Here is a 24,269-nt window from a genome sequence, read left to right as displayed (position 1 = left end):
AAAGGCCCGGTATTAAAGAGAGGAAATTCTGTCATGTTCCAGTTAAAGAATTTGGATTCAGTCTGATATGCAGTACCTGAAGTTAATTCATTTACTATGGGAGTGACATCCTCAAATACAATCCTATTCAGGCTGTAGCACTTAAAGAAGACAAATCAGCTTAACTCCTGCTAAGTCTTTTAAACTGAATATGAATAAGTGCCAAGATTATTAGAGATCAGTGGTAATTTCTGGCTTGCAAAGAGATGCAGTCACAATTAACATCAACCACAATAGCCACATTCACTTCCATCCCTGGTATGAGGCTGACTGCTTTCCTGTTCATCTGTCAACAGCTGTTTGATGGTGGGAACCACCTGTCACCCACAGGCCCTACTGAGCATGGTCATTACTCACTTTCCTGAAGCAAGGGACACATGCCATACTGGGGAGAGCCACAGAGGGCACATCACACAACAAACGTGTTGCTCCAGAACCACTGACTGCCACTTCCATAGATGCATCTACTGTATCTTAACCATGTTATACCATTGGTTGAGCAAGAAGCTATAGAAGCATAGATAAGCAAATGGCATTGCAGTTTGGGAGCTACCACCCAACTGTTCCTCTCTGTTCCTGATAACATTTGATTTAAATGATGCATGATGTGATCTCACCACACTGCATCTCTCAGTCACTGATATTAAATGGAGAGGGAGACATTGCAATGATATCACAAAATGAATTGTTTTGCACTCAACACTATAATGAGCAGAAAGAGTTAAGCAACGGGGCAGCAACAGCAACCTCTTGATTATAACATTTAGTTTGGCACTTACTTGCTTATTGCCAATGGCTGTTTCATGTAACTTTTCTTTTTTCCTTTTACAGACAGATTTTGAGAAAGATGTGGACATTGCATGTCGGTCAGGTAAGACTGTCAAGCCACCATATAAATGTTTAATAAACAGACATTTCTCTGTCACCATAAAGGGCAGATATACATTTTGCACATGATTTTATTATCAAGGGGCATTTTGCTAATTAGCGCATATAAGAGGATATGAAGATTAGCATGCTCAAAAATACATTTAGGTATACAGAATTAATTTAAGGAAATGTATATGGCCATTCAAAAAGAGGAAATCTCCACAGATGTAATTAAAGGGAAATGAAATCAACCCAGAAATATACAAAGGAGGAATTGGCCCGTAAATACTCAACCTCTTTGTAATCCATAAGCCTGAGAAACAACCCCAAGCTACAGGTAGCATAAAAGTGTGCACATAATGGAACTGAAATGCTTGTGAGTAGTGGCTGGATGTGGATACCTGCATGAAGGTAAACTAGAATACTGGTTTAGCAAGAACAGCCTTAAAAAGCTGCTTATAATACCAATCGTAGTTAAACCCAGATATATAAACCAGTCATCTTTCCAGTCAAAATGCAGCCCTTCTAAAAATACATTGTGCTACTACATTTTGAGATGGATTTCTGTATATGTGCAAAACTATTCTCACTAAATTCTGATGAAAGATTTAGACTTCCTTCTTGTTTGCGCTAGGAACAAAATGCAGTCAGCAGTTTGCTCAAAAGTTGTTCGATAAAACACACTGAAGGGAGGGGAAATATTCCTTGGGCTTTAGTCTTCAACTCTGCTGTGCCAGCAAATATATGCTTAGCCATGGATTATACCAATCAATATACCAGCACAATAGTGTAATTAATACAGTAGTACCAGCAATGCAGAATTTTGCACCAGGATATTGCATACTTAAACCTGCACTTCTAGTTTAATTTGAAAACAAATTAATTAATTCGTTCCATTTGTGTTTCACAATTATGGGTCACATCCAAAACAATCCTTGCAACACCAAAAGGCATTTCCATTTGTACAAATGAGGGTTAGCCATTTATGTAGAGTTCCCTCACAAGCTGCATCCTCCTGCATCAATTCCCAGCACTCCTCCCCACTGGCCTCAGGAACAGCTGGGGAGGGACAGCTCATGTAAACGCAGTAGGAAAAGGGAGGAAGATCAGTTCCATGAGTGAAAGTTTCTTTGAGAGCCAGCATGATATAGTGGTTAAAAGCAGGTGGATTTTAATCTGGAGAACCGGGCTCGATTCCCCACTCCTCCACCTGAGTGGCAGAGGCTTATCTGGTGAACCGGATGTGTTTCTGCACTCCTACATTCCTGCTGGGTGACCTTGAACTAGTCACAGTTCTTCATAACTCTCTCAACCCTACCTACCTCACAAGGTGTCTGTTGTGGGGAGAGGAAGGGAAAGGAGCTTATAAGCCACCTTGAGTCTCCTTACAGGAGAGAAAGGAGGGATATAAATCCAAACTCCTCCTCCTCCTCCTGCTTCTATATGTTACAGGGTCCAAGCCAATATATTTTTCATGCTCACTTATTCATTTAATAGTAAAGTGATTTTCAGTTGTGGGCTTTTTAACTACAATTATTCCTTCAATGAATCCTAAGATATAATTCAGTAAGGTTGGAAAACATGGCGATGACTTACTGCCTGCCAGTCGCTGTGCACACACAGCTTGGGTGTGAGGGGCATGATATTTGCAACTGCTGAACCAGCTCAATGGCTTTCTCCCCATGGCAGCGGACGTGTGCGTGCTGAGTCGGGGCTGGCCCAAGTCAGGGCGGGAGGAAGGAGCTCTCGAGGCCCTTCAACAACTCCAGGGTGAGTGGGAACTGAGGGCAGCTATGGACTCCTCCCCCGGTGGCTGCCTTCCCTCTGTCCCAGAGCTTCACTGGAGGGGACTTGATGTGCATCTGGGGCTGGCCTTCCTCCTCACCCCCAGCATGACTGATCTTCCCGCCTGACTCAAATGTTTTTCATTTTCCCTTAGCAGCGATTTCGCCCTTGCCTGCTCCATTGCGCCCACCATTTTGTGACAATCTTCTGGGACATTTGTACTGCAAACATTGCAACCACCTGCCTTTTTACTGAATAAACTACATCATTGAACTCCGTTCTTCTTGCCAATTTTGGAAATATATAGGTTTTTTCCCTCCTTTAGATTATGTGTCTTCAAAGCTTCACAGACTCCACGTGCCGATTCTCATATTGAGTCTGTGAAGCTTCAAAGACGCGTCATCTAAAATAAAAAAAGAACTATGTATTGCTGAAATTGGCAAGAAGAGCTGAGTTCAGTGATGTCTCTTATTCACTGAAAAAAGCAGGAAGACGCAATGCCTGCAGTGCAAATGTCCCAGGAGATCTTAATAAAATGGCAGGCACATTGGAGCAGGCAAGCACCAAATTGCTGGCTGGGGAAAGTGAAAGTGAAAAGATTTCAATTGGGTGTGAAAAACAGAGAGAGAGGGAGTGAAATATCAAAAATTGGCCAAGAGTGGAAGAAAGACAGGAGTTTTTGCCATCCTCAGTGGGCGTGCTTAACCCACCAACAGTTGTCTGGAGCCCATTTTCTTCGTTCACAAAATGGGCCTTATTGCTAGTACTCAAATAATAAAATGACATGTTACTTACTGAAGTTTCCATTATTAGAACCTGATAAGGAAAAATGGAGGGGGGGAGAATCTTTACAGAAAGAATGAGTTTTGAGACAACTATAACCAGGCATTACCATATAACAATGATTTAAACTTGACTTCATGGAAAGATTAAATAGCAGGTGACTTGGTGAAGCAACTTGGCATATTTGATTAGAAACATTGTAATGACTACTTAGAAAATTCTGAAATGGATTTTTACCATTTCTGTTAAGTAATACATTATTAGAAAAGCAGAACTGAAATGTCCTAGTCTCTTTCTGACCTATCCTTAGTACAAGGTAAATAGTGCTTGTTTAATTGAAAATGGAAAGGCAATCACACGTTTCTTTATAGAGAAGGTAGTCTCTGTAAACTTCAGTGTAGTAAGGTTTATTTGGGCTACTGTTAAGGAAAGGAAAAAATCCTAGTGTCAAAAATCCTTTGAGAATTTATGGTCCGTTCCACACAGCCCAACTAAGACGTTCTGAGGACCTAGAAAACGGCATCTTGGGAAGTACCATATATACTCGCGTATAAGCCGAGTTTTTCAGCCCTGTTTTAAGGCTGAAAAATGCCCCCATGGCTTATACACGAGTCCTGCTTATCAGCCTGCTCTTCAGGCCTCTGCCCAGGCTGGGGGTGAGTGGCCCAAACGACCTCCCTGCGGCTGCAGCAGCCGCTTGTTGCTCCCTCCACCTCCCGGCAGCCGGAGGTGGAGGGAGCTCCTTATTTGGGCAGTGACTCCCCCTGATGTCATTGCCCAAATAAGGAGCTCCCTCCACCTCCCAGCTGGGTTTGAGGAAGCCCAGCCTGCCGAAGGTGGAGAGAGCTCCTTATTTGGGCAGTGACTCCCCCTGATGTCCTGCCGATTATGGCAATATATAGTTTTCCTACTTTTTAAATTTATGATGAACTATCTCTGTAGCTACGCAGACACAAATACAAGAAATTTAGCAGCTTGGAAGACAGGGCTGCTGCTCATTCAAAAGCAGTGGGTAGATCTGCCCTTCATGGACCAACTTGGTTTAGGTGTTTGTTATTTTTAACTGCACAGGCATAGAAAAACAAAGGGATTTTTTTTACCGCACAGGCCCAGAAAAACTAAGTTGGTCTGCAGAGAGCAGGTCTACCCAATGCTTTTCAACAGGAGGCAGTCATGTCTTCCTACCAATTAAGATTCTCATATCTGTGTCTGTGTACCTACAGAGATAGCTAATTGAATTTCTTTTAAAAATAGGAAAACTATATATTGCCGGAATTGTATGATGAAATTTGCAGGAAAAGCCTCTTTTTCTTTCTGACACGTTTGCTGTCCAGAACATACTCTAGAAGCTGCCTCTCTTTCAGACATCACCCAGATGTCTTATTTTGGGTGTGCAGAGTGAAAAGAAGCAGTGGCCTCTTTTTAAGATGCCCTACAAATATCTTTTTTGTGCCGTACAGAATAGATCTATGTTTCTCTTACAACCTAATTCAGAAGATTGCACGTTTCCTTTCTATACAAACTAGCATTACTATTTGGCCTGATTCTTGCCCTAAATAATCCTTGCACCAGACTGAAAGCTCTGTTGCTAGCCCTTATAAAACTTGTGACCCTTTCATGTTGTGTTTTGTTTTGAATCCACAGTCCTTCATAAGGACATCGGACCATGCAGAGCAGCTACAATAACAGGAACCCTTTCGAGAATCTCACTGAATGATGATGAAGAGGAAAAGCCGGCAAACCCTGAAGGAATGAGCTACTCCACATTGCCTGGGAATATAATTTCTAAAGTTATCATTCAGCAGTCCGGAGGGATGCACATGCCCATGAGCATGAGTGAGCTGGCCAATCAGTGTCTGAAAAAAGACAACACAGAGTTGCGACGGACTGTGTATTTATGTACTGATGACAACCTGAGAGGTGCCGATATGGACCTAGTCCACCCTCAGGAGCGATTGATGGAAAGTGACTATATCGTCATGCCCCGGGGCTCAGTGAGCACGCAGCCATCATTGAAGGATGACAGCAAGTTAAACCTAGGCATGGAAACCTTGCCTCATGAAAGGCTCTTGCACTACAAAGTTAATCCTGAATTCAGTATGAACCCCAATGTAATGGATCAGTTCAGTATGAGTTTAGATCAACATCTTGCTACCCAGGAACACATGCAGAACTTGTCTTTTGAACCCCGCACAGCGGTGAAGAATTTCATGGCTTCAGAAATGGATGATAGCACAGGACTAGCAAGAAGTGAAACTGGATCAACCATATCAATGAGTTCATTGGAGGTCAGTGACACAGAAACTAAATGCATGCATAATACTATTGTGACGTATGGCGTGTAGAATTCAGTTGGTCATGGCTGCTTGGCCTTGTCTGCATGCAGACAGTAGCCTGACAGCCCACTGCCTCTAATGCAGCCTCGTGCTGCTGTGCATTATGTATTGGCTGACTGTCCTTCTGACACCATACTGATTGGTGAAAACGACCCACCAGTCTAGCTATGCTTACACTAGCCTTAATTCACTCATATTCAATAGCATAAATTGTACGATAGAGAAGGGGCTCCAAGTTGCTGTGTATACATGTAAAAGAGACCCTTCAACATCAATTCAAGGGTATACGGTAGTTAATGGCAAGATTATGAAGCATTATTGTTTTCATCACCCATGTGCTCCTATGCCAGTGATGGCGAACCTTTTCGAGACCGAGTGCCCAAATTGCAACCCAAAACCCACTTATTTATTGCAAAGTGCCAACGTGGCAATTTAACCTGAATAACTCCCTCGAGCAGGGCCCAGCCTGCTGTAGCCCCCAGCAAGTCCCACATCTGCCACTCTGCGCCTCTCTAGCATCTCTGCTGCCTCTGCCCCCCCCCCCCCCCGGTAGCAGCCCCCTGGAGCACAGGTACCAGGCCCCACCAGCCGAGTCCTCTCTGCTCGCTGAGGTGCATGCACATCAAGTCCAGTGGCCCAGGCCAGCCTAGATGTGTGTGTAAAGGATTCAAGACAAACTCTGTGTGCGCGTGCCCACAGAGAGGGCTCTGAGTGCCACCTCTGGCACCCGTGCCATAGGTTCGCCATCACTGTCCTATGCCTTCGTCCAAGTATAAAAATAAGGTGACCATCCATAATCTTTTATAGTGTAATTTATTTTTATATTTTTAAGGCTTCGATATTCTGCTTCTCTTCTCAGGACTCCTTTGGATACATTTAGGTCCTCCTAAATAATGTAATGTTAATGGTAAAAAAGGAACAGAAGACCCAACCCATTAAATTTAGTACAAATCTTTGAATTAATTAAGAACTCTGTAATGAAGACACCACTTTCCTTTTGTTGCTTGCTGCAGACAGGCAGGAAGCTAAGTTTTAGCTCCTTCCCACTTCACACCTAGCTACACATTACATACAAATGCATAAATTAAGTCAAACTTTTCTATTTTAGAATGGGGGTTGAATATGAAGAAGAAATAGCTTGGGGATACTAATTGGGAAAGAGGAGGTATTTAAATTGTTTCTTAATTTGCTCGCCCCCCTCCCCCACCACCACCATGGGTTTTAAATATGTATTTCAAAAACAAACATAAACCTTTACTCCAAACTTATGTGGTCTCAAAAGCCTTCTCCAAAGCTTTCTTATTTTTTAAATAAAATCTGCATTAGGATTTTAATATGAATACCTGTGCATAACAGATAACTGTTTCCTTGAGGCTAAACGAGGGGCTATCTACTAAACAAATAATTTGTATCCCTCTTTCATTTGGGAAGGGTCATGAAACTGCGCAGAGACAGATTTTATGTTGAAGGGTGTAGGTAGGCAATAAGGATAGGGATGAACATATCATCCACAAACTCTTTGAGATACCAGAATGAAGGTTAGATTGGAGAACAGGACACTTGAGCAGGAAAAAACAAAAGATCTATATAATGTAGAAGGGTTTTTAATGCTTGCCATTAACTTTCATCTCAGATGTTTAACACATTGTTATATTTTGATATTCCCTGATGTTTATTATCATTACATTTTAATTTTTTAAAAAAAATAATGTAAGAACAAAGGGGTGGATTCTGTCTTTCCAATTGCCAGGTGACAGATATTCCTCAACCTGGAATTAAGTCACATTTGGGAATCTGCTTTCACAGATGGAAGGTCTCCTAGGCCACCAACATCAGTTGAGAAATGGGTAGTCCTGTGCAGAAGATTCTAGGTGCTTCACTAGGCTGATGATGCCTACCCTTCCTACTCCCCCAAAGGCCTTGGCACTGGCTATGGCCATTGAGGACTGATTGGGGCTACCCTTGACGTCCTCACATGACTTCTTGACATGGATTTGTGTAGAAAGGATAGCCTGCTTGGCCTGTACAGCATTTCTAAATAGGAAAGACATTCTTATAATGCAGTATATCTTCATATGTGCTAGAGCACCCAAGGTCTCCCCATAGCCAGTGACTCACTTGACCTGTCCCACCAAGGGGTCATCTCCCAATATGTCCCTGTTGTTGTAACCCACCCAGAGCTCTTCGGGGATTGGGCAAGATATAAATCCAATAAATAAATGAATACTAGCATAGTGCATACACTGGTTCATAAGGGTCTCTGTACTGACCTATGCACTTGGCTCTCCCTTCTTTTGTGACCTCAAAAGTGATACACTAGCGACTGTGTATTCCTCTAACATCAAGGCATGTGTTTGTTCAACCTGTAGAAAAAATTAAAAGACCCAGAAGTATTTCAACAGTTTAATTTTTAAAAAACCTAGTAAAATGAAGCTATTTTGGTATTAATAGGCTTAAATCCAATTGTCAGCTCACAACCATCACTGATACACCTTTCACTTGTCATGGGAGATAATCCTTTCCATCAAAGTGACACAACCATTGAACGTGCCATCAAACATACGATGGGTCAATGTGTTCTCCAATTTTTATGTCTTTGTAACCTCTACTATCATGATAGCTTTCTCCGTAATTTACATTGCTACTTTATCAGTATTTCCATGTAATTAATTAGTCATGTCAGTAAAGGGCACTTGTGTGAGTTGTAGCCCCTTCTCATCAATTTTAAAATCTGAAAATTCAATAACAGTGATTGCTTCCCAAACGTCCATAAAAATACACTTTCTACTTCCCACTTTCAGTGGGGACTCTGGATCACCTTCTGAGTTTTCTGTGCACACTTTGTGCTCCAGATATTTTTCCTTTCAACAGGCAGAAGACTGATAAGGTTGGAATGAACAAATTTACTTCAAACATGAATTTGATGGCTTGTTGGTAGCTACTCTTTGATCCTGCATTTTACTGTATGCATCAAATGGAGCTTGCAGAATTAGATATATTGCAGGAAATGTAGACTTGTTGTTATAAGTCTGCGAATGAAAACTAATAGGAGTCATTTGAAACTAATTTGAAGCCAGAGGACTGGAAGTGGAAGGCAAATAACTAGCAGTGCTGTTCTGGCAAATGCTTGCTTAAGTGGCAGCAGAAGAGAAGGGACAAAGCAATCACCCCTTGGTCTGTCCTTTATTGTTCTAGCAGTTTGCTCTGCACTGAATTTTGGTTCAACTAGAAGTTCTTGAAGGGCAGCATATTCACCTGCTCTGTACTCTAACTGGAAATGAGAGATAATGAGAGTTCTTAATGTTGCATTCACCTAGGGCAGTGGTGGCGAACCTATGGAACGGGTACCAGAGGTGGCACTCAGAGCCCTCTCTGTGGGCACGCTTGCACAGAGTTCATCATGTGGGGGGGGGGGCGCGGAAAATCACACACACACCCCACACACACATCTAGCCTGGCCTGGGCATGATCCTTTACCTGGGAGTAAGCTCAGTTGCTGACAATGGGGTTTGCTTCTGAGTAAACCCTCCTAGGGTCGTGATTCACCCATTGGAAGAGTTGCACGGTTGCTTCAAAGCAAAGCCACCGACTACCACCAAGCTTACTCCCGAGAAACGCATGCCTGGGAGCCAACCATTTTTTCTTCACTAAAACCTCAATATTCAGGTTAAATTGCCATGTTGGCACTTTGCAATAAATAAGTGGGTTTTGGGTTGCAATTTGGGCACTCGGTCTTGAAAAGGTTCACCATCACTGACCTAGGGTACATATTCAGTGCAAGGGAATTCCCCCCATACAAACCACTTTCATGACCCTCCTCAAGTAGTAAAATATGAGGTAACTTCTAAGATATAATGAATTACTTTGCTTTTTTAAAAAATCTGTGTAATCTAGAGATCAGTTGTAGTTTTGGAGGTCACCAAGCTCCACCTGACAATACATACAGCTGTGTGTCCCATAATAAACACTTCACATGGAGTCTGCTGTTAACAAATATTCTATGCAGATAGGAAACACCTGTCAAGCTAGACACACAACACTATTATAAGGCTATGCACATTGCCAGTGTATAAAATGTGGCTGATAGATAAAAGTTTTTTTCTAACAGTTAAATCCAATGATTAATTAATGAGCAACATATCGAAACCTACATCTATGTTTGCTCAAATCAAAACACAAGTGATAGGTTTGTTGAGATGATTATTTGTATTTTTTAAAAGGCCTAATATAGGACACATATAGGTAATTCCTGAAGACCCAGACACAGTCAGGGAAGGGGGGAAATCTGTGGCTCCCAATGCTATAGTTCATGGGTAATTTTTTTTTTAAAAAATTGAACTTCTTCAGTTTAAAGTGTTCAGTTTTCCTGACAAAATCATTTTGCATCCTTTTGAACTGGATTGTGCTTTGAAAAAGTAGCGCCCAGACAACTGTTCTCATTTAAAGCAAATTAGTTTGAAAGAAAGCAGTGACTTCCCATGTGTTTTGATTCATGGATGAAGAGAGAGGAAAGAGCCTGGGAAAAGTTTGGATCTTTGGATGGCACCTCCAAATTAAGTGCTTCTCTTCTAATGATGTAGAAAATGCAGAAAAGGATCTCTTCTCCCTCCCTTATCAGAAAAGTTACAGACAAAAAACATCCTCAGGGAGAATACATACGGGCGCGCTCTCTTGTTGAAAGTGTGAAGTAAACAAACAAACCCCCAAACTAAATTGCACAACAGTAATTAAGGCGGTGATCACACATGCTTACTGGAAAGTAATTTCTAGCAAATTCAATAGGACTTATGCCCCAAAGGGCATTTAGATGGTGGAATGAAAAGGATCAGAAACATTTTCTTTAAATACAGGCATACTTTATAATAGAGCCTCATGTGCATATGCATGCTGAGAAATGGTACGGGGGACAAATGTAGGGTTGCCGACCTTCAAGTGGGGGCTCGAGTTTGGCCAGAATTACAGCTCACTTCCAGACTACAGAGATCAGTTTCCATAGAGAACGTGGCAGCTTTGGAGGTAGGTTTGCCAAACCCTAATTGGGAAATCCCTGCAGATTTGTGGGTGGAGTGTTGAGAAGGTGAGGTTTGGGAAGGGGAAGGACTTCAGCCAGGTATAATGCCATAGTCTACCCTCCAAAGTAGCTGTTTCCTGCAGGGTAACTGATCTCTCTAGTCTGGAGACAAATAGTAATTCTGGGAGATCTCCAGGACTTGCCAAACCTGCAACCCTATTGGCACCCTTATTCAGAGAGAGCACTCTATGACACCGCATTCTGGCTGAGTTCCCTCCTCTTCCCATTGTCTGCCCTCCCCAAGCTCCAGGAATTTCCCACTCTGAAGCTGGCATGCCACTGCCTCCACTGTGAAGATACACTTCAGTGTAAATCAGGCCCTTCTCTGTTATTGGTAAATACACTCAAAGACCCAGTTCAATTGATTCTTCCATCTCTAAAAACCAAGGAAGAAGCATGTAAATCAGGCCTCCCAGTAATCATAGAGCTGGGATCCAAACCTTGCTGAGTTTTGCATTATTATATTCACATCTTGCTGGGTGGACACATTTCCAGGGAACTAAGGAAACTGTGATCAACTTTAGTGAGAAAAAGATCTAGTAGGCGATGCAAAAAATTTACCGAGTACATGTGGATCAAGGCCAAGTTGTTATCAGAGTTGTGAGGAGAACCTCAGAGAGATCTGTTATCAAGTTATTTCATGACCCTGAGCTTCTGTTGTTTGATAGAATAATGTTATTTGCATCAATTTAACTCATTTATTAATTTTCAACTCCATTAATTTTCAACTCCCTAGCTCTGCCCCCAGGGCCTGAGTTGTTATTTGGCCAAAGTGTTGGAGCACCATTTTCCCCGGTCTCCTGTCCTGTCCTACCCATCTACCTTGTCCTTCCCTCTCAACTGCTGGCTGTTGGCAGGCCCTCACTGTCTATGTTTCCCAACATCCTGCAGACCCTGGACACTCCCTGGACATGCTGCAGTCATGGTTGCTGGCAGGCCTGACTTCTTCCATGGAGACCTCACCTTCCCTGGCATTATTGTTGCTGCTTTGAAGCCAGAAATATCATCAGCTGAAGCCAGCAACTCTGAGGCCCAGGAGAGGAGTGGCAAGGCCTGTACTTGGCTGCTGCTGAGTGACCCTCACCACTGCCTCTTCTGAAGAAGAGGGTTTTTTTGGATTTATACCCAGCCTTTCTCCCACGAAAGGAGATTCAAAGGGGTTTACAAACTCTTTTCCCCTCCTCTCCCCACAACAGACACCTTGTGAGGTAGGTGGGGCTGAGAGAGTTCTAAATGAACTGTGACTGGCCCAAGGTCATCTGACAGGAAGGTGGAGGAGTGGCGAAAGAAATCTGGTTCAAACTAGGAAGCTCAGAACAGTGAAAGTGATGCTGTTTCAGGGTGGGGAATAATCCACCCCAAAACAACATCACTTTCAATGTTGTTTTAACTGGGGACCCCAGATTCTCCCTTTAAGGTGGATTTAAAAGGAGAATCTTGGCTCCCTAGTTTAAACACCATTTAAAGTGATGCTGTTTGGGGGTGGAGTCCAGCATCTCAGCGGCCACCCATGGGTTTTGCACCAGGCTCCATTTTCCCTAGCTATGCCTCTGCTTGGAGGGGAGGGCAGAAGGGACTGCTGGCTGCCAGCTAGGAGCCCAGCCGGTGGGGGGGCATGGTGGGCGGGGCAAGGGAATATGCCATCCCTGGCCTCGGAGAGCTGCTTTTATAAGCACTGAGGCTGGGGACGGGGCTTGGGGAGGTGTGGCCACGCCCCCATGGGGGGGTGGGGGCATGCCCCCGCCCCATGAACCCTCCCATAAAAAATCTATACCTACATCATTGTGCAGTGTTCAATACATGTCTGTCAGCATTCAACAAATTTTAGACAAACTAAAAGAATAAGCAGGAGTGTGTGGCATGTTAGTTAAATAGGTTTTCATGAGTAACTTCCACATAGTTATGAGTTACTTCTATATAATAAAGCGGAAGAACTGATTATCCCATATTTATTTCAGACATAAAGTCAAGCCATGTAATAAAACTTCCAGATACATTTTAGCAATTGAGAGGTTCCGCACATGTAGTATTTTTATTCCTACAAAATCACTCCTCTATGACTATCTTTTATTAGTGACTAATAGCTTGAAAATCTTGTATTTCAGTTCTCTAAGCTGAGCTTCTCAAAAAGAGTTATGCATACAAAAGAGAGTTTAAGGCAGCAGGAAAAACCGAATCATGTATTCAAGGGCTTGCTTAAATCTCTAAAATACTGAAAGATCCCCCCACCCCCACCCTCCCAGCCACCCAGTTAATTTTGTAGAAAGGAAAGGAAATCCTCTCCTGGGCTGGGATCCTGCATGTCAAGTTTAATCTCAGAGAAAATTATAAAACCACTGATAATAAGGATTTATATTAATGGAAACATGGGTACAACTTCACCATAATATTGTATCTCTCATTTCAATTATAGTCTGCACTCTATAGCATATCTTGAGCGGTATCTTATGTAATTAATCAGGTAGCCAATTAGAATAAGGAATACAGCAGGCATTGAGCCTGTTTCACAGAAGGAGAGATTGCATTAGTCATTTAGCGGGAGCCATTTCTTCCTGTTGCTAGCAGCTTAGCACAAGCTGGTGTAGGAAAATTATCCTTCAGCACTACTCTGTTTTTGCCCTCCGGTGAGCAGAGTTCAAAGTTGTTCTGGAATTATGCAGCAAAAATTCTACATGATCAGTCTGAAGCCCAAATGACTCAAAATGAATTTTTGCCTCAGTATTTCCCTGTGAGAGCTTTTGCTCCCCACCCTGCTCTAGCTGCCTAGGAGGCTGTCTGCTTGAATGTGGTCTTTATTTTTGTCATAAACCCATAGAAGTAAGAAATGGAAAAGCTCCACTGGGACATCATCTTCTGACAATATAGGAATATTAATAGACTAGCAATAAAGCCTGTTGTACAAAGAAATCTCTCCTGCCTTTCTTCTCTCCTTGACCCCATGTCACTCATCCTTGTTCTTTTCCCAGATGCATTGGCATGCAAGGGTTAATGGCACCCACCAAGGAGGATGACTCCTCCTGCCTTTCCTCCCCCCTTGGCCCTATGTCTCCAGCTCCCTCTTCCTTCTCCTCCTATTCCTGGATGCCTGCTCTTCTTCCTGAATGTCTATATCACCACACCACAATTGTGGCCTCCAACAGTTGTGGCCCTCCAATGGGGAGAGGGCCGGGGGGGCAATGCCTGACCCTGCTGCTCTTCAGGCAGCTGCAGACACTACAGTGACTGTTATTATTCATCAGTCAGGGAGAAGGGTGACTGTGTGAGAGAGTGGTTAACTGCCACATTCTTCTGTTTTGTTTGTGTTGTTTTTCACCTGTTCTGTGTAAGCCCTGTTCCCAAGTCGGGTATGTGTGGCGATTGACTGGAAGTGAGCTGTGCATGGCGACTGGTTGGAAGTGAGTCATTATCACCATGGCTAGACCTTTATATAATAAGATTACAGTTGCCCTCCCTCCGCCACCCAAACAACCTGCCCAACCTAATGTTAAATATGTGACTACTTTAATCCACTCCAGTCAGATTGTGTGTGTGTGTCTGCTGTCAAGTCACAGCTGACCTATTGAAACCCTATAGAGTTTTCAAGGGAAGAGGGGTTCAGAGGTGGTTTGCCATTGCCTGCCTCTGCGTGGGCTGAGAAAGTTCAGTGTCTGGCCCAAAGTCACTCAGCAGACTTCATGGGGAGGAGTGGGGAACTGAACCTGGTTTTCCAGATTAGAGTCCAGCACTCTTAGCCTCTACACCAGGGGTCTGCAACCTGCGGCTCTCCAGATGTTCATGGACTACAAATCCCATAAGTCCCTGCCAGCATGGGCCAATTGGCCCATCCTCACACCAATTGGCCATGCTGGCAGGGGCTGATGGGATTTGTAGTCTATGAATGTCTGGAGAGCCGCAGGTTGCAGACCCCTGCTCTACACCATGCTAGCTCTTTAATGGTTAGACTAACTAATAAGAAACATTTTAGCTTGGCAGTCAGCCTAGATGCTCTTTCTTAATTTCATGCCATTATTCTTAATGAACAGTTTCTTGGGCATCACCCATCCTAATGTATGCCTAATGACTTTGATTAATTGGTGTTTGCTTACTTTTAATGCTGCCTCTGATTTAGAGCAGAAGTTTATGCATCTTGCATAAGTTCTTTTTCCTTTCTCTTATTTTTTTTTAAAAAATCTGTCTTTTTTAAAAAAATCTGTCACATAGAGTTGTATATGCAAATCCTGTCCTTGGTAACTGTAACCTTATTCAGCAACACTGTAGCCAACTTTGTTACTAAATTGCTCCCTGCCTTAAAGTTATCTCATTGTTTCCTAAAACAATGGACAGTTGTGAAGGAGTTAACACAAAGAGTTAGCTTTGCTATGGCACAGATACATGCTTTGCTGTGAAAATATCGGCCCTCAGATACAATAGTATTTGAGTTGGATTGCAGACACATAATTTGTGCCTTGGAAACAGAAGCTGGCGCAAAGTGTTTTAATTGCTTCTGTGGAAATTTTGAACAGAGCATATGTGCCAGAGGTGCCAAAAGGCCACAGAACGACCAGGACTCATACATTTTAAGAAGCCACACAACTGAAATGATATAAAAGGTTCTACAAAAAAAGGTTGATTATGATTCCCACAGACAGATTTACATCAGTTGTTCCTGAACAGCTGAATTCCCCCCATGCATATCTTTGTCTTTTGAAAATAACCCCAAGATTCTCACGTCATCAACACAGTATTATTAAATAAAGGGTAGCAGGCAGCACAGTGTGTTAAGAGTATTCATGGTATGTGTTCATTCCATATCCTTTTCCCCTTTAAACAAAACCAAAACAATTAGAAGTTCATTTTCCGTTTGGCATATTTATCATGCGCCATATGCCCTAAATCACACTGACAAGTTCAGGCAAAGGGAGCCAAATGGCTTACCATATGGCTTATCATATTCAGGCCCACAGCCATAGGGCTGCTTTCACAAGGGGTATAGAAACCCCACATAGACTGTTGAAGGATCAGTGAGTACAGCAGAGACAGGTGGCAGAAGAAAGCAGAAGTTCTGACCCACCACCAGACTGGATGCTCCACAGCCACTCCATGCTTCCTTTTTTGTGCTGGAACAAAAGGGGTCTTCTTGGAGCCCCTCTGAAAGTGAAGAGGGGAAAGGACTGAAAAGGCAAAAAATGTTACAGTGAAGTTGGGGGCATTGCTGGGAATGAGATGGTATTCCAAACTTATTTTTATAGGATTGCATTAGCATATCTGCATTAAGATGATAAAATGAGACCTCTGCGGAAGTAAAATAAAATACTGTTCACTTAAACAGATGCCACATACTATTCCTACTGCAGTAAGCTTGTTCAATGGCAAGGGAATAACATCCTTAGTAACAGAGCATTGCTAAGCAACAGAATATTGTACTTAAAATGTATTTATTATTTCAGTATTTATGCTTTGCTTTTCTCCTATATGTGGAGACCCTCAGCTTTCAAAATAAAGCAAAAATGCAGTTTAAACAAAAAAAAACATCTCTACCATGATGCTCTGTCACCTTGGGCAGGTGCTGGTTTCACTCATCCAATTGAGAAAACTATTTCCCCAGATGGCTGCTGGGAGAGACTCATAGGGCTGAACTGGGATCCTAGGCTGTCTTGTGGTAGGATGTGATTGGTTACTAGCTGCTGCTGAGGTGGCATGGGAGGAAGTAGCTGCTGAGGAGGTCCAGGAGAAAACTATTTCTGAGCTATTGGCACAATATCTGGTGGGAGGACTTTGAGTTAGATCCACTGATGAAACAAGGAGAAGGTGTGGTCCAGTGATCAAGCAACTGCTTGGCATGCAGAATGTGCCAGTTTCAATCCTCAGCATCTCTAGTTAAAAGGACCATACAGTAGGTGATGTGAAGGACTGCTATCTGAAAACCTGCCAGTCTGAGTAGAGAATACTGAACTCAAAGGACCAATGATGTGATTCAGAATAAATCACCTTCACGTGTGGGTTCATGTACCCTTCAGCCACTCAAAAAGGACGCTGCAGAACCTGCCTGCACAAAAGCCATGCTGGGCAGGGACTATAGCAAAGAGAAGCATTGAGCAAGAACCTGGCAGGATCCAACCCATTTGTGGGGAACCACAGCTATTAAACAATTGTACATTTAGGGGATATTTCTCAGCTGCATCCTCCTTCACACCAGTGGGTGTGGGACTGCCCACATAGAGAAACATTTTTGACAGCCCCTTGCAGTCATGGGAAGACTGTTCACAGGTATTCACAGGCCAGTTCACAGGAGCACTGTTCACAGGCCAACTGGATAATCCTCTTGTAATAAAAAATGACAATTCAGAAAGGTTGTCTCCCCCACCAGCATCTGCCAGCTCAAAATCACGCCACATATCATTCCTCTGTACTGACCTGCACTTAGTATGTGGTGTCCAAAGGCATTGTATCTCCCTATATGTTTGGCAAAACAGCACTCTTCTCAATGTTCAAACTTTTATGTATAGGGTAGCCAGCCCCCCGCACCCCCCCCCCGCCCACTAGAAGGGGATTGCGTGGAGGGAAGGTTGCCAGATCCAGGCTGGGACAGATGAAACTGTTGGGTCCAAAAGCAGGCTTTGAAATCTCTATAATAACAGGGGCCAAGTTTTAATGGCGTTCTTGTCAGAAGATAGCCAGACAGAGGTATACCAGCAATAAATGGCGCCCGGGGCAATCCCCCCCAGTGCGCCCCTATTAGTGGTGAGGCCGGCAGGCAGCAGCAGCTGATGCCGGGCTGGGAGCTTGCTGTGGGCCCATTTAGGGGCACTCAGAGGGCCCACGGCAAGCTCCCAGCCTGGTGCCAGCTGCTGTCAGCCCTCCACCTCCATTGGATGCTGTGCCTGCCTTGCTTGAGGCCCTCGAGTGAGGCAGGCATGACCTCCGATAGAGGTGGGGGGCCGGCAGGCAGTGGTGGCCAGCACCTGACTGGGAGCCTCCCATAGGCCCATCCAGGAGTGCCTGGTGGGGCCACAGTGGTCTCCTGGCCTGGCAACAGCTGCTGCGGCCCCACACCTCCATTGGAGTCTGTGCCTACCTCACTCAAGGGGCTTGCCGTGCTAGCAGGGGTGTCTGTACCTTGACCATGGCTTGATCATGTGGGGGGGGCATGATTTTGTGCCTCCCACATGATCAAATGGGTGGCACCCGAGGACATGTGACCCCACATGTCCCTCTAACAGGTACACCACTGTAGCCAGATGAAAGTGTGTGGTCAGCAGGTGTTTCTAGGGTAGATCTACACGGCTAAGCACAGGCAAATGGTTCAATGCACAGCAGACATTTTTGTGCATTTCCCTTTCAAAAATACCAACCATGATTTGAAAAAAGTATATACCATTGTCCACCCAGGCAAGACCCATGTGGACCTCTTTGTGAAATTACTGTGAAAACTATCTAACGGTAAAAACAAAAACCCAATTCTAGATAGTTTGGGACACTATCAGTAATGTGTTGCTTTTGAAAAAAACTGGAGCAGTAATTTAACAGAAGGTATCTTGATACGGAGGTCCCCTATGTGGTAAGCAAATGGAATCTGGTATTGACAGACTGCTACAGTTCCACCAAATGTTGAAGGAGACTAAGCTTAAAAATATCAATGTTAAGTGAAGGAAAATAGAGATGTTTAGAACAAGTGCAGTTCAAAATTCACATGGTTGTTCTTTTTTCCTCTTCCTGTGTTTAATAGAGAAGAAAATCACGTTATTCGGACCTCGACTTTGAAGTAAGTTTACCTACATTACTATTGCTGCTAGTTCAAACTGCATTTGATTTAAAGTAAAATGAATGGGGCAGGTTTGCTTTAATGGATTGTAAATGTGGGGAAAATGCTTTCACTTTATAAAAACTTTTGTAGTTTAATTGTATTTTTTGTATTTGCAAATTTGCCCTTTGTCCCATTTATATTTACTTTCTTACTTTATAGTCTGCCTTTCTTGCTGAGATTCAAAAAGAAATAGAAAACTAGAGATTTAAAGGAAAACTATTTCCACAGCTCCACGTCTTCAGAGCTGCATGAACCATCCCTCCCTACTTTTCCATCAAGTCACAGCTGACTTACAGCTACCCCTAGTGGGGTTTTGAAGACAAGGGACATTCAGAAGTGGTTTACCACTGCCTGCCACCATATCACAACCTTGGTATTTCTTGCAAGTCCCCCATCCAAATACTTGCCAAGGTTGAAGCCACCCAGCAAGTTTCCATGTCAGAGTGGGGATTTCCCAGACCCTAGTCTGACACCTTAACCGTTATACCATTCTGGCTCACCCCCTTCCCTTCCCCATAAATTAAATTGAACTAAATTTCAAGGTTGCCACCTCTCTGGAGGATTATGGCTTCCCCTGTGAGAGAAGAAGCCTACAGCTTCTGTATGCTTTTAAATACCTTTTGCTGCAAGATGGCCATTGGTGAACTGTGAGGTTGGAACTGGATTAAAGAAACCCGCCGGCAGCTAACAAGGCACTAGCCTGGATACTTTCCAACTAATAATGAGAATGCCCCATTGCATGCTGAAGTGGACATTGGTCAGGGAGCACAGAGGATCATGCATGCATCCCATTCCCATTGTTTTAGAAATACAGACCGAAGGCTGAATGCATCACAGACATCTCCAGAGAGAGAGAGAGAGAGAGAGAGAGAGAGAGAGAGAGAGAAGTGGTCATGTCCTTTGCACATGATCCTATACCTGGTATTTCTGGCCCCTGGGACTCATCAGTGAACGTAGAATACCAGGTCACCAGTGGTGACCAGACCTGATCAGGCTGATCAGGAAAGTTACAAACATTGGTCCATTTCACTCAGTAGGGTCTCTGACTGGCAGTATTCTTTAGGCTCTCAACCCAGCCAGCTGACACACTTTAAACTGAAGAAGCATTCAACCTTCTGTGGGCAAACTATTTGCTTTGTCCCTGGTTCCTTTACCATAAACATTGTAAGCGTCTGTTTTTCACACTGAGCTGCCTTCAGGCCATTTTATATTTATGCTTACAATGAAGTCCTATACGGAGTTACTCCAGTCTATGCACACTGAAATCAGTATGCTTAGATTGGAATAACTAATTGGAGGATTGCACTGTAGATTGCTAAATGGTGGAGAAGAAAGTGATAAGCACAGGCTGTGTTATTTAGTTGATTTTTATCTCCAGATCCATTGAGGGTAGTTGAGTCGTTGACATAATCACTCACTAGAACGATCTATGAGATTAATGGGTTTTATTGGGTTAACACAACCCTGACGTGACATCTGTTAATTTAAAATAAATATCATTGATTTCCATGGATTTCACTTTCAAGAAATATGTTAAGAGTGGAGGTGTGAACATTACACACACACACACCCCACCACACACACACATTTACTTCTAGTGATTCGGTGGATAAGAAAGATTTGTGGGATGTTGGTTTGTGCATAAGTTTTCTGTTCATGCAAGCTAACTACCTGATATAATTAATTATGTGTTCTTGTGAAGCTGAAGCCTCACAATGTTTGCATAGCCAATATACACTTAGGAGCACTTTGTCATCGTTTGAGAAGCATGTACTAACTGTAACTTGAAAAATCATCCATATTAATGAGAACATGCATAGACAGTAAACAGGGCAAGATATGCTATGAAGAATCCTCTTGGATTTCAGGAAAGACTCTGCTTCACCACTATCATTTACGTGATGAGAATGCTGTGTTCAAAATGGTAGTGTCAAGAACTGACAAAAAAGCAGGTGGCTGGTACTGAGCCATTAGAAAATAATGCAAAAACAACATTGGTGTAATATTTTTTCATTGAGACCTGCTAAAATGGTATGAGCAGTGAGTAATCTTTCAGGTTTTCCAGAAATTCTTTTTAAGGCTATGTGTTTAGTATAAAAAATGTTAAAAGTGAAGAGGGAGAAAAATGATGTTTTGGGTAAAGTATCAATGTTCTAAGTGCAGGTTGTAAAAGTCTCCGTATATTGAGGCATTCTAAATACAGCAAACATCTCAAGTTGCACCAAGGTTACTGGGCAAACAGCAGACGTGTAGCGGCAATGGGGATATCCGGGGCGGCTTGTCCCGAGCACCACTATTGCCATCACGTGTCGGGGTGGGGGCAGGGGTGTTTCAGGGGTAGAGCATGTCGGGAGCGGGAAAGAAAGGGACATGTGGGTAGCTCATGCCCTCAGTGCAGTTCCCCCTGCCTTCGTCACTGGCGAACAGCAATCTCCTTTTGAAAATACACATTCAAGCAGTCATTCAGATTTGTTTCTAGTGCTGAGCAAAACGCATGAGGCTTTTTTCTAAAGCAGAGAGTAAAGGAAAAACAAAGCAATTTCATCAGTTTTTCATAATTAAGTGCTTCTAGTGCAAGAAAATCTATACTGTTCCTCCAACTAGATTTCTTAAAAACACTGGATAATGGTATGGACCTGAAAATTAGAAACTGCCCCCCCACACACACACACAAACACCATTACTACACGGCAACATTTGATCCCACAATGGATGATCTTAACTTGTATGACAAATTTTTCATTCATTGCAAGTAAAATTAAATATGCATTGTACATCAACTGGATACAGATTACCAAAATGATCTGATTTGGAGTAGGGTTAATGGATCACTGGCACAGGAAATGATTTTATGGTCTGATGTTTTCCTGGAAATTGATAACACTCCTGAGCAGCCTCAAAATATAGACTACATTGCCATGAATTGAGGAAGAAGCACAGACTGTGGAATGGAAAATCTTGCAAATTCAGGAATCTATTATAATTGGTAGCTTTCTGCATACGTTATCTCCATTGAGTTTGCTTAGTACTCAATTACTATTTTTCACCTCATTCACCATAGGATATCAAGTTCCTTCTTAAAGTGACTCTATTTAAGGTGATCTTTAAGTGTTGGAAGAGAGACAGAAATTCTACAGATACGACTTCTCCCAGGCAATGTTGCCAAAATGAAGGAAGCAGAATTTGCAGACTGTCCCTTTGTTTCTGAGCATTTTAACAAGGCAAAGAGCCACATCTGGGAAGCGGGGAGGGGGCAAATCTGCCGCTGGAGGCAGCACAGGGGACTTGGGTATTTGCCTTCTGGAGGCAGCACAGGCAGTACAGGGTCCTTGGGTACTTGCCTTGTGGAGGGATGGATCAACCTGCGGGATGCCCACCGGGGCCTCCACAGCAGTCGAATGTGACGCAGAGTGCTGCACCAGCATTCCTGCACCACCACTCCCTGCCACTGTAGCAGGGGTGGTCCAGAGGCAAGGCCAGGGAAGGATCTGATGCTAAACGGCTTCCTCCTAGTTATTGCCTCTGCTACACCAGCACCCAGAGCTTTGGACTTATGCCACCAATAAGGGCTTTCCAGCAACAAAGAGGCTTTTGTGTGTTTTTTTGCCATCCCATGCTGCCGAAAATCTGTGATGTTATTCCCCACTGAGATCCCTCCTCATACCCCATCCTCCATAGACTATATCCCCAAATCTTGAGGAATTTTTCCAGTTGACAACTCCAGACATGTTCCATGATACTTTTAACAGTTGATAACAAGGATTGAATGTGGACTTTCTGCCTGCCAAGCAGATCCTCTGGCCCAGGGGTCTGCAACCTGCGGCTCTCCAGATGTTCATGGACTACAATTCCCATCAGCCCCTGCCACCATGGTGGCAGGGGCTGATGGGAATTGTAGTCCATGAACATCTGGAGAGCCGCAGGTTGCAGGCCCCTGCTCTGGCCCCTTCCTGAGCACAAAGAGAAAGCTGATAATCAGTATGTCCGAAGAATAAATGGTACCTGGTGCTATAGAAATACCAGACCAGTTCATGAAGTGGAAATAGAGAAGCACTGATAGCTTGTTGACTTCATTATGATTCTGGTCTTTTGTAGAAACATTACCCATATGCAGATGACAATTTTAGGGGTGACAAGGCACAGAGCAGCAATCCTCCACCCACTGATGGAGTTTGGAGCCTGCTACTTTATAGGAGCCGCGTGGCGTAGTGGTTAAGTGCTTGCACTGCCACTCATATGGTCAGGAGTTCGAGCCCCCTGTGGGTCAGATATCCTGGCAGCTGGCTCATGGTCAGCCATCTATCCATTCCTTGGTTGGTAAATGAGTACCTAGCACATAGCTAGGGGGTAAAGAATAGCCGGGGAAAGCAATGGCAAACTACCCCACAAAAATGGCTTGCCTATGAAATCACTGCTTGCAGTGGTACCCCAGGGTCGATCACGACTGAAGAGGGAACTTTACTTTACTTTATATTCTCATTCCCTCCCCCTCCATGTCTTGATCTCACAAGAACTATTGTTGACACAGGACTATTTTGTACATGAAATGAGAAAAAAAGGCAAATACAAACTAAAGCGTTTCAAATTTTGGACTCACTAGATCACCAATACTATGCCCACTTTGTCAGTGAACAGAAAGAAAAAAGTTCTTAAAGGTGCTCATTTAACTACATTTATGAAACTGAATACTAAGAAGCACAAGACACATTCACCAACCAATCAAGCAATTACAGTTTTTTTTAAGTACAAGGAAAAATTATATAATCACAGAACTGTGCAGGAATTGTGAGTCATACGGTGCCCTTTAGAAGGTCAGAAATTCAGTGTGGTTCTTTCTGAGAATTTTTCTCTATGGCAACTGATTTGAAGACATCCTTCCTGCTGCTAAGGAGAGCAGATTCTGAATCTAATAAATAATATCATGCATGTCCAAAACATTTTGTTCTTGTGATGTATTTTCAGTTGTCTATCAAAGTGTCTATAAAAATGCCTGTACATTGTGTTAAGTCTCCTAACTGCTGCATCTTTTTGGAACTTCTGGAAAGCAGCACTGAACCAGAGCACCACAAACATCACTGAGGCTACAAATGAGGAGCATGGATGGCAGTGTAGCCACAATAGAGTTGTCACTCAGTTTTCCAGCTGCTGTAAGGTCCACGTACCTGGTTTGAGCATCAGGATTAGGATGGCCAAGAGCAAAGTCAGCAGTGCCAGGGGATCAATGTGATCCTCCCTTAGCTGGAGAGATACTATGAGTTGAGCCTAAACCAGAGGCGGAACTACAAGGGGGCCAGGGTGTGTGCGTTGCACTGGGCACGCACCTGGGGGGCAGCAAAAATTTCAGTTTTTTGGTATTTTTAGTGTTTTTCAGTTTTTTACCTGCAGGGGGCGCAGGTTTTAGGCTAGTAGCACCAAAATTTCTGAGAGTTTTCGGGGGACTCTCCTGATGATACCACCCAAGTTAGGTGAGGTTTGGTTCAGGGGGTTCAAAGTTATGGACTCCCAAAGGGGGTGCCCCATCCCCCATTGTTTCCAATGGGAGCTAATAGGAGATGGGGGCTACACCTTTGAGAGTCCGTAACTTTGGACCCCCTGAACCAAA

General features: G+C 43.4%; 1 protein-coding gene across 6 annotated transcripts in view; it reads left to right on the top strand.

The window, feature by feature from the left end:
- ADGRB3 (adhesion G protein-coupled receptor B3) overlaps positions 1 to 24,269 on the top strand; it is a 560,145-nt gene that overhangs the window by 525,306 nt on the left and 10,570 nt on the right. For 3 of the 6 annotated variants that reach the window (XM_048496376.1, XM_048496350.1, XM_048496392.1), the window contains 4 exons: positions 871 to 910; positions 2,599 to 2,679; positions 5,122 to 5,765; positions 18,590 to 18,625. In XM_048496376.1, the coding sequence (XP_048352333.1) occupies positions 871 to 910; positions 2,599 to 2,679; positions 5,122 to 5,765; positions 18,590 to 18,625 (801 nt within the window). The remainder of the gene's footprint in view (positions 1 to 870; positions 911 to 2,598; positions 2,680 to 5,121; positions 5,766 to 18,589; positions 18,626 to 24,269) is intronic. The other 3 variants (XM_048496384.1, XM_048496367.1, XM_048496360.1) reach the window with 2 other exon arrangements.

The sequence above is a fragment of the Sphaerodactylus townsendi genome, linkage group LG01 (genome assembly GCF_021028975.2).
Source record: "Sphaerodactylus townsendi isolate TG3544 linkage group LG01, MPM_Stown_v2.3, whole genome shotgun sequence".
NCBI lineage: Eukaryota > Metazoa > Chordata > Lepidosauria > Squamata > Sphaerodactylidae > Sphaerodactylus > Sphaerodactylus townsendi.
The sequence above is the reverse complement of the archived record's forward strand: the minus strand, read 5'-3'. Positions and strand labels throughout refer to the sequence as shown.